The sequence below is a fragment of the Lepidochelys kempii genome, chromosome 9 (assembly GCF_965140265.1).
Source record: "Lepidochelys kempii isolate rLepKem1 chromosome 9, rLepKem1.hap2, whole genome shotgun sequence".
In the NCBI taxonomy this organism is placed as follows: Eukaryota; Metazoa; Chordata; order Testudines; family Cheloniidae; genus Lepidochelys; species Lepidochelys kempii.
Window position 1 is genome coordinate 74,424,746 of NC_133264.1, and position 11,406 is coordinate 74,436,151.

An 11,406-nucleotide genomic window follows, 5' to 3' on the forward strand; every position below is an offset into this window, starting at 1 on the left:
ACAGGTCTAAAAAAAATCCTACCCAGACTTCTAATAGAAAGGGTGTTTATCAACTTGGCAAGCAGCCTCTCTTTTGCATTGTTAGCAAACTGATTATTTCTGTTTACACTTCAGGAACATAATTTTTCTTTTCTTAGTGGCAGATTGATCAATAATGGACCACTGCATTCTGCAGCTGCAGTATTTATGGCTGCATTCTTATAGCTAACTGTGTGCAAAGCCAACTTTGCAATTTTTTCTAAGATAAATAGACATGTTCATGGGAACATGAAAGAGTGGTTATTGTATTCAAAACAAATCAAGGCTCAGTTCTGTATCTAAAAAAGCACAGAAAGGAGTAATATGTAATATAATGATAAATTGGTAAATTATACGGGATCCTCCTAACTATAGAGGGAAACATTGTATACACATAATTGTACAATTCTCCAAAGTATAATGCTTTATAACTTACGAGTTAAAAGTAACATCCAGCAAAATTTCACAAATTTGGGATATAAATGTCAGCGGATTTTGCCAAAATTGTCTGCTGATGTCTGTTGGCCCTGCAGTCATGTAGTAAAATGGCATATAAGGCTGCCATGAAAAATCAATTACACTGGAACCCTATCTTGTGCCATTTAAATATATATATATAGCAAAATTCCTGATGTTTTGCTGTCTGCTCCCCGCTTCAATTTCTCAGAAGCCTCGAAGAGAACTGATTTTCCAACTATAATTTCTCTTTATTTCATTAGATCTGACCAGAGTTCTTTACTTACAGCTAATCAAGTTATGATTGTAGATCCTACAGTGTACAGATGATTTTTGTAAGTACTATTATAAAACTGCCTATAGCCTTTATATCGATCAGTATGTTTTGTCCCCATTGTACATATTTATATTTAGTCACGTAGGCAAACATTACAGTTACATTTCAAGAAGAAAATTTTGTTCATGGTCATTAAGCTTTGTAGTTCTTATGTCTAACTGTAAAAGGAGGAGACAGACAATCAGTAACCTAGTGATGCATATAAATTTATAATAATTTTATCTTGTGGAAAATACAATACTGCACTGCTAACATTGCTACAAGAAACCAATAAAGCTTTTCCAAGAAAACCACATAGCATAATTATTCTATCCTGTTTTGATTTTAAAACAACTAATTGATACCAGTAAAATTAACATTTCTTCAATGCCCTATGGAAATACAATGTGGTATAATGTATGTTCATAAAAATAAATTGTACATTCTTACATTCTGTGAAAGTTAAGGGCCACAGTAAACGAGTCTGTAACTAGGCACTCAAAAGATTTGTATGAAATATTTACACTGACAGAAATATTGGGTAGCTTATATCCAGGGCTATTGAGGTGGTAGAACTCAAAAGTATTATTTTGTAAAGAGCTATTAACATACTGTGGTATGTTAGCAGTGTTTTCCAGATTGGTATAAATGATTTATCTAAGACTGATGGTGCCTTGTGTTACAAATCTTATAACAAAGGAAATGTAATATTGTTTCCAGTAGCACAAAATAAAAATTCCTACAATAAGTCCTAGAGACTTTGGAGAGGGCAGTAGTAATGCTGCTATGAAAACAGTCTTTAACCATAATAACAACATTCAAGTGAAATAACTGGTGCATAGAAGGCCTGCAGCAAATTAGTATGCTTGGGTTAGAAACACAGTTGTGTGGAGGCAGAAATCAATTTAGCTCAGGACTAAAACAGCCTTTCAGGACACACGTACATTATGGCTATTGAGGATTTTTTCACCTTTTCACATTCCAGGAATTCAGATGAAAGCCTAACATTTTTAGGCTCTAGTATTTAGAAATTTTCTGAAAAATGCAGCCATTCAAGTTCAGTCAACATACTGCTGGGCTCAGTAAGCCATCTGCTCTGCGCTCCAAATGTGCACTGTAATTAAGAGAGCAGATATCACCTTAAAATAATTTTTAATATCATGTTTTCAACAAAAGCCCTTAACATTCCAGATGTCCTGTTTTCATTATCAAAAGCCATCAATTTTCTCAGGATTTCCCTAGAGATGGCTTGACTGAGAGCAAGTAGGGTGGTGGGAGAATTTTAATGTGGGTGGAGCAGGAAGGTTTTTATATGGACATTAGTCCTAGGGTGACTGATATGAATATATTTTTCATAAATTGTTTACACTTTGTATCTTAAGTTTTAGATAGGAGCACTTTCAGAAAATGAAATGACAGAAGTAACTACATATTCACAAGTTATTATCCCAGAATTTCTGAAACCTACAGGGTCAAGCCAAAATATACAGAATACTCCTCCCTTCCTATAATAGATCAGGTACAATGAACAGAGAGATGTGACATGTTGACAAAGCTATACACCCAAAGCTATATGGAACTCATCTGGTCTCTTATTCCATTACAAGTCTTATATTCAGACCTTTTTTGACAAAGGGTCCACTAAGAATTACAAAGCTTTCAACCTCAGTATAGGTAGCAACCAAATTATAGTGTTATATTGAAGTCATGTGAAGTTTGCATTTTCACAACATTCATGAGAAAACATATGGAACTCAATTGAGATTTTGAGTTTGTTCAAACCTGACACTCAAAGTAAAACTTGGGGAAAATCCACACAGATCAAAACCAAAGAAAGGTGTGCCCAAGCTGTGGCATAGTGAAACTACCCAAGTTTCCACATTGCAATGCAAATAAATTCATTATATTTTCCCTTGGTTAAAACAGATACAAATTTTACTTAGAGTGGACACTTTCCTGGTATTGTACTGACATTACAAAAAGGACATAGGCAGAAGAAAAGATGTACAGAAATGCTTATTTAGCAAAGAGTTTTCTTAGGGTTGTACAAAACTCGGAGCAAGTCCCCAGGACCCTTACATGCTGAAAAGGTAAATACGACAAGGCAAATGAATACAGCTCTCGATAATCTGAAGATATATTGATCATCAGACATCTTAAGGGTTGTTTCTTTTTTTAAAAATATACAAACATGACCCTTCAAGAAATGAAAAACTATTGTGAAAGGCTTATCGAAAGTACTTTTTCCACAAGAGACTTGAAAGGAGATTCAATTTATTATAGAACAAATCTCTATTAAAATATTCCTAAAAAGAAAAAAAAATTATATTGCCAATGAAAATGTTCTCAAGAGACATGTTGACTGTCCAAAACCCTCAAAAATTAAAAGATTTACAATCCTTTTCTCCATGTTACCTTCACTGATAAATATGCTGCTTAAATACACAATACCATACTCCTTTAAAATTTAATTTAAAATAATTCTAGGTAAATTTATATGTGTCTTACAAATATTTTAAAAACCACAGATAAAACAGAACAAAATGTAGAGTTATTTCATCTCTTACAATGAAGTCCTGCTCCAAACACACCTACATTTAATCAAATACTTGTGTTTGCTGAAAAGCCCTGCTCACAGAATACTTATGCTACATTGCTTAGCACGAACAGAGGAGAAAAAAATTGGAGCATGAATAACTCCTTTAGAATCAAAAAGCCATTAAGACATCTCCATCATCTACTAACCAGGAGCAAATTTCAGAATACATATAGGTCAGCATCTGTCCTTCAGACTTCCAATTCCTTACTTCACAAAGCTCCTCTAGATACCAGTTAAAATATTGTAAAGCAAGTCTGTCAAATTTGGACAGTTGCTGTATGCATCAAGCAGCATAGGGTACAGTTGTTCAGACTCTGGTAAACTACCTTTCACTTGACTTTTCTGGAAGCAAGTTATAGATCACTCACAAACAAATTTACACAAAGACTGCAAGATTAGAAGTGAAATTATTTACTATAAAGGAATAGACTGATAACATCTAGTAGTATTATTTTAGAAAACTAGAAAGGCTTTCTGGTTACATATTTATCACTGGATGCATTCTGTCCTTCACATATAAATGTGAGAAGGTTTATGCTTCTGAATGTAACAGAATTAAATCTTTTTAGCACCTGGAACCTAGTGAATAACTAAAATGCTGGTCTGCTCTTCAAAGTGACTCTGCAAAAATGGCATCACGGGGTTCCATGTTTGCTTAGTCTCACTAATTCCATACAAGTAAAAATATGTTTTTTTCTAAGTGTTAGGCCTGCAAACTCTGATTTGACACTGCAATACATAATATTCTCACATACACTCACAGGTTTAACCCTTTGCCAAACATGGTGCCAGCAGACTATAGAAGTGTTTTTTCACAAATTTTCTTTAGGTTGAGTTGGTAAGTGGGGTAAGGATCATCAATATTTGTCATCTTTGGCCCCATGAAGGCTAATCTGTCACTGCTAACATCTGTGGAGTTTGTATTGTCTATACCTGCGGATTCTCAATCTATGAATGTTTTGTTCCCCCCACTCTGTGCTTTACCTATTCCGCCACAGCTCCTACTTCATCAAAGTGATGACACAATGAAGCTTGTGAGACACAAAAATCACAGATTTTGTTCAGGAGGGGAAGATTCACTCACCTTTACTGTATGGAAGAGTCCTATTTTTAATTAGAATATTTAAAGGAATGTATGGAATTCTATAGCAGGACGTAAATCTCTATCCAATTCTATATGTTTGTTCAAATATTCTATAGAAAGATATAATTCCCTATTAAGTTACATGGGATGGAAGATTAATTTCTACTGAATTGTACTGGTTTCTTCCCTGTTAAATTCTACAGGATTTTCCTATAAAATAGGTACTTTTCCCATCTTCCATTCTCTTTCACTTTCTCTCAATATGTTGGGCTCAGTTCTCATTCAGATACGTAGGTGTGTATCTTTGAGTGATCTTTGAGGATCAGATTTCATAAGCCCACCAAAGTCAATGGGAGTCTTTCCATTGACTTCAGCGTGCTTTGGATCAGACCCTCAGCTATGCTGCTTGCTTTATACACATTTTTAATTAGAGTTATTTATTTTAAAACATTTATTAATCAAATGTGCCCAGTTATATATCTTGGTACACAGGTACATTTCATACCTAAAATAGGTATGAAGTCCACAATCACTTGTTTTCTGATCTGTGTTTGTCTCCATGCAAGTCACTAAGCAGTTTTCTGTATTGATTACCTATATTTCTTCCTAAATGCTTTCGTCTTTATACATTTAGAAAGTTTACTTCAAATAGTTTTTGAACTACAGGGTAAAATTTAGAGATATAATACAGGAAATAATTTACCAAACACATGTCCCAATTAAGTGTCTCTATTAAACAGTACCAACAGTACAATTTTATTTGAATTAAATAAAACTAATATAATTTATGCATTTCCCCCCCAGCACGAAACAGGCAAACAAAAATCTAGAGATGAAAATTGGGTTATGATTCCAGCCAACAAAAGGGATTTAAACATACTAAGAGACGGAAAAACCCCAAACCCCACAGATATGTACATTATTTTCCTTACAGGGAAGTATATAATTTATATTGTAATTAGAAATGTTGTGTTATGTTGAATATGCAAATTTTATTCCTTAATTGACACAAATCTGGTCTTGGGTCAATTCCAAAAGATCTTTCTATTCTCGATCTAGCTCTAAGAGAATATCTGTAAAGTTCATTTTAGAATATGACTTTAAACATCTACTATGTAACTATGTTCATGAAAGATTTCAGAGTAGCAGCCGTGTTAGTCTGTATTTGCAAAAAGAAAAGGAGTATCCGATGAAGTGAGCTGTAGCTCACGAAAGCTCATGCTCAAATAAATTTGTTAGTCTCTAAGATGCCACAAGTACTCCTTTTCTTTATGTTCATGAAAGAAGCACATTTTTCACTTACATCACAATCAGCCATAATCAATACTAAAATGATAACGCAAGTAGCATGATGCAAAGTTGATACTATACAAAGATTCTGACATTGTACCACATGATGGCAGGGAAGGAAGACAGAGAAAGCGTTGTCATCTTTTAATTTACGGGAGATTCTGAGGACAAGTATCTAGATGAAAGAGAGATAGTACTGATAGAATGATGCTGTTCAAGATAAATTTCTAGTCTACATAAGAGCATGAACATTTTTACATTAGTGAGATTCCACTCCAAATGAATTTATATAAGTGGAAAGACTAAGTCAGCTAGGGGTTGGTAGTAGTGGTACTGAAATGTACTGGCTTTGAGACCATCACTGAGTAAAATTGCGCTCTAGAGACTAGCCCATGGGGAGGATGTGAAACCTACTAGTGTGGTAAACTAAAGGAGTTCTCCTTTAATTCAGGTGGTAGAGGCCTGTGTTTTAAGAACTGATGAATCAGGAGTCCCTATCATGTGAGCACACATGGATGATTTATATAACTATTTGCATCACAGTGTGCTACCTATACTTTGTTTACAATCTCTAACTCCACTCAATCCCAGAATAGCTGGATTTTTTATGACTAAAATGATCATTAGATATAGTTAACACTGAGATTTAACATGGGTTCACAAGGCTTCAGAGTTAGTACTTTTTATTGAGACAGACTGGGTAGTCTCCACCTTTCTAAGAGCTATTGTTTCAAGCTGGATGGTTACAGACTCAGTATGAAAGCACTGTATTCAGTCACATTTTGGAGATTTTCATAACAGCTTTTTTAAAAAAAAAAAAATCATGCTTAAATTCTGCATAAGTGCCCTTACTTCAGTCCAATCCCTGACTGAAAGGGTTGTTTCAAGACAAATGCCGACCAGTTACGCCACATGTAATTTCTGAGTAGCCTAAGACCTGGTTCACCCAAAGCTTTTGAACCGTTATAACTATTTTGGTTAGGAGTGCGATTTATTTTAATGAAACCGTTATGCTGGTCCAACCCTTAATGTGGGCAGAGTTATATCAGTGTAAAAGCACTTAGACAGGTAGGTATAAGCTTATTCCCATTCCCATACAGGAATATGCTGTACGAGTAAAAACACTTTTTTATCACTATAAAGGTATAGCACTAATACCACACTGAAGTAGTTATGTGGTCTTAATTATACAGGTAAAGAGATACAAGTTGTGTGTGTTGTAGACAATGCCTTAGTGGAGCTGAGTTCACTAATAAAATCAGCAATGTGTATGCACTGAAAATTGCTATTTAGTCAATATGTAAATTAAAGCTTTTGTTTGATCTTATTTTTCTCTTTTTTCCTCCCAAGTCTCCTTTCAAGTGTCAGACAAATCTCCTCGAGTCTAACATCAAAACACACCGACAGCAATAAGAGTGCAAGGCTGCTAGCTTCTCTCAAGTAATGCCACCCATTGATCTGTGAATAAATGTTCCAGTTTCAAGGCACATCACTGCTGTAAAGCTATCCCTTTGAGTTTCAGAGAAGAGCTCCCTGTCTGGTGCCCTCAGATCTGAAAACCTGCTGTAGTTAGAGTGGGAGTCAGAAACTGAAATCATGGTTTTCAGGAAGACTTACAACCTCCCTCTTTTTTTTCCTCTCGCTTTTATAAATTAACACCAAAGAGCATAGGAGTTTTAGAGGATTATGGGTATTGTTCATGCATTTTTATTCTAGACTTTTAAAATTCTGTTGCAGGACTTTTTTCCCTTCAGTGGTTAAGTAAAAACAGCACACAATTTGTTTTTATAACTATGCAATCAGGAGCCTTAAAAAAATACACGAGGAATAAAATCCTAAAACAGGCTAATTCATAGATTTTTTTTAACCTCTATATCATCTGCTTTCAATTTTGTTTTCAGCCACTGATGATATTACTGATAATTACTATGAGCACTGATGACTTCCTGCAGAATACTCCAGAATTTTCTTCTGGGATATGTGGTAAACAAAGACTAATGCAGGCTTACAGCAAGGGGAGGGTTCCCTCAACCCAGGCTCACCTCAGAGCTTCTTACTGAGCTGCTGGCTCCTCCCATCTATATCCTCCCAATTACCTGATGAGCTCAGTGATTACCACCCCAGTGCTCACAATCCCCCCCTACAGAAAATGTATAATTGGCTTCCATTTGCTCTTCCCAGTACTTCAACAAATCCAGGTGACCCAGATGCTACTAAGAGTACCTTGTCATACCATCACTCTGACCATATCTGTTTAGTCTTTAAATCCCTGGTCTTTCCCTAGATCAGTTGCTGGCAACCCATACCTCCAGTGTTGGAAGACAAATGTTCCTTGATAATTCTGTTCTTGAAATTGCCCCATGAATTAAACCTGTCTGCACCTCTGTGACTTTCAGACCCCCTTAAAACTTATTACTGCAGAGAACATGTAGGCCCAAATATCATCAGATGGGGGAAAGTATCAACATTCACACCTAAGTTTTGATAGGGTAGTATATAAACATCTTTTATCCTACATTTTCCAAATTCTCAGGAAAAGTTCTTCTCTTGCCCTAATCTAAGCATTCCAGTTCGTAAACAAATCCAAAAAGTAACAGAAGTTATCAAATCAAAAGCAAAAAATAGGATTGGTAATTGAAATCCTGACTCAATCTTATCTGAAGAGTCCTGCCCAATGCCTCTATATCACAGCAGATACCAGATAACAATGGTGTACCACAAATAGGTTGGTGTTCAGGCATATCTTCTCCTCAAGTCATTCTTGGCATATGTACAAAGTCTGATTCAGCCCAGGAATATCTGTATCACTTGCTGCAGTCACAGTAACACATACTGCTGTCTATTAATAGCCCACTTACTTTAAACAAACATTTTTTCTGCAGAACATTGTTTTCTTTTATTTCGATAGAGGATTTAAAAAAAATTAAAAAAGGAGAGAGAACAATCTGTAAACATGACTGGCTTGTAAAGAAGAACCTTTTCCCACCATTATGTCTTGGTGAGTAGCAGCATGTTGTAGCTCAACAACATTCAAATTTATCCAAGGTAAAGATTTTAATTGAATTCTTAACAAGCTATTGTCAGAGATTCTATCCCTAATGAAACGTCTCAATTCCCTCAAACCTACAGTGCAAACACTCCTACATTTACCAGCACTCACATTAGATTTTCAGTGAAAAGTGATCATGAAATTTGTTCCAAAAGGACACCCTCCTGCCAGAAACCCAACTGGCTGGCAGCAAGGGAGCCAAAAAAGCTTTTACCTCTTTGCAGAGACATTCATCACAAAAATCTTAACTGAATTCAATGCAGCTTAGATTTAAGAGACTATAGAAGGTGATGACGGGAAAAATGGGTGGGCACTTTTCCAGTTTCAGTTAATCCCCGCATCACTCCTCTACCTAGGAGGTGCTGTGCAGCAAACATATTCATAAATTTACAAACCATGTGTAATTTATTATTTTATTGAACTCGAGAGTATGATTCAGTAAACATGTTATCTAACTAATCTGATGGCTAAAGAGAGATGATCCTGTGACATGGTACAGAGACCACTTTGTCCAAGGCAAACAGAATTACTGAGGTTAATAAAAACTCAGGTTTACACAGGTGCTCCAGAGTGGGAACACATAATCAGCTGCTTTGGGAACAAGAGGATGAGACTGCCTGGAAGAAGGCACGGCTTGGAAATCAGGCTGTGGGGGTTAGGTCAGAAACTCCAAAATAGATGTTAGGGTTTTTTTGTTGTTAAATTTCTAGTGTTTACTCAACTGATGTGCTTTGCTTGATACATATAGTTGTCCCTGGGAAAGGGACATGGCTGGCTGACTCTATGGGTTTGTTTTCTACCTGCCAGTGTTTGCAAACAAAAAGGCTACATACATTTGATGCATACATTTTCATCAACTTGCAGACACATTGCTCATTTGTCCTTCTCATGCCCACTCCATGCATTCATTCCACACCTGCTTTTATTCCATCCTGCCTTTCCACACACATGCTTATTCCACACATACTACCCACTACTCACACCTATCCACTCCACACTGACCCACCCAGCCACTCATTCAGCATGCACATACTGAACATGTATAGCCACTCATATTATACCCCCATCCTGACACCGAGACCTTACCTATGCTCCCATACCCACTCCACTCTCCCCATTCATTTCATGTGTGCACACACACTTATTTCACTCCCATTAATTCTGTGCATATACCCCATCACCCCAATGCACAGTTCAGCCGTTGCTTCCGGCAAACCAAATCCCAAGCTACACACAGGGAGGGAAAGCACAGCCATATGACCTATTCTTTACAGGTAAAGCTTAGAGGAAGGATGGGGATTCCAAGTGTTCAGTAAAGCCCCATTCTTCCTAGTAAACATCCCCAGTTAATTCCTGCACCTAGTCCTGAGCACTCTCTTTCCTTGGGCACTCCCTGCTTCTCACGTCACCAGTTCTCCTGCAATACCTGGTCCCCCAGTTCTAATGCCTGGCTCCCCACTCCTTAGCCAGACAATCATCCTTCCAAAATCCCCAACTTTCCAGTTTCCACAAAGTCCTTGCTCTCTCCTCCAGGGGTTCTCAACCTTTCCAGACTACTGTACCCCTTTCAGGAGTCTGATTTGTCTTGCATACCCCCCCCAAGTTTCATCTCACTTAAAAACTACTTGCTTACAGAATCAGACATAAAAATACAAAAATGTCACAGCACACTATAATTGAAAGTTTGTTTACTTTCTCATTTTTAACATATAATTATAAAATAAATCAATTGGAATATAAATATTGTATTTACATTTCAGTGTGTAATATGTAGAACAATATAAACAAGTCATTGTCTGTATAAAATTTTAGTTTACACTTACTTTGCTAGTGCCTTTTATGTAGCCTGTTGTAAATCTCAGCAAATATCTAGATGAGTTGATGTACCCCCTGAAAGACCTCTGCGTACCTCCAGGAGTACATATATCCCTGGTTGAGAACCACTGCTCTACTCTATTCACACTGGAGGTCCTTAGACTTTACCAACAAGACCTCTCTACATCTGGGGGGGTGAGGCCTACAGAGTCCTCCAGCCCCATCTGGAAGTGACTGGTGCCAGGTACCCCCAACACTTGATTCCCTCCATATACCTCTGAACATCCTCTTCAGTGTTCCATGTGTCTGTGTTGCCATTCTGAATCTTGATGTGCCTGACCCACTCCTCTACACACTCTCTCTCATACACCTCAGTTCCCCTCATAGGCCTCTGCTGCCCTTCCCAATTCCCACCAAGTATCTCTAACCCCATACCAATCTCCACCACTTACCTTCTGATGCCCCAATTTCCCCTTCCATTGCAGAGACTTCTAGAAGGGACCCAAGGCTCCACATGGTGTTCAGTGATCATTAATGCTTCAGGTGCTTGCAAAAGATCTCTGTGTCCCATTCCAATTGACTGTGCATAAGACCTTCCCCCACCCACAACTTTGTTTGGAAAGCTCAGCCCTTAAAGGCACAATCCTCAATATCACCCATTGTACCCTAAACTTCAGGGAATGCCCCCCCCCCATCTCCAGTGCTCCTGGGTTACAGGCCTCCCCTACACAGATACCAGGTGCAAGCCATGATCTACAGGGTAGGGACTCAGTTCCCAC

At 37.3% G+C, this 11,406-nt stretch overlaps 1 protein-coding gene across 1 annotated transcript in view; it reads right to left on the reverse strand.

Moving 5' to 3' along the window:
* LOC140917643 (connector enhancer of kinase suppressor of ras 2-like) overlaps window positions 1-11,143 on the reverse strand; it is a 463,215-nt gene extending 452,072 nt beyond the window's left edge. Inside the window, exon 1 of the mRNA XM_073360900.1 lies at window positions 11,080-11,143. Coding sequence (XP_073217001.1) covers window positions 11,080-11,143 — 64 coding nt within the window. The remainder of the gene's footprint in view (window positions 1-11,079) is intronic.
* Between the last annotated feature and the right edge of the window lie 263 nt (window positions 11,144-11,406).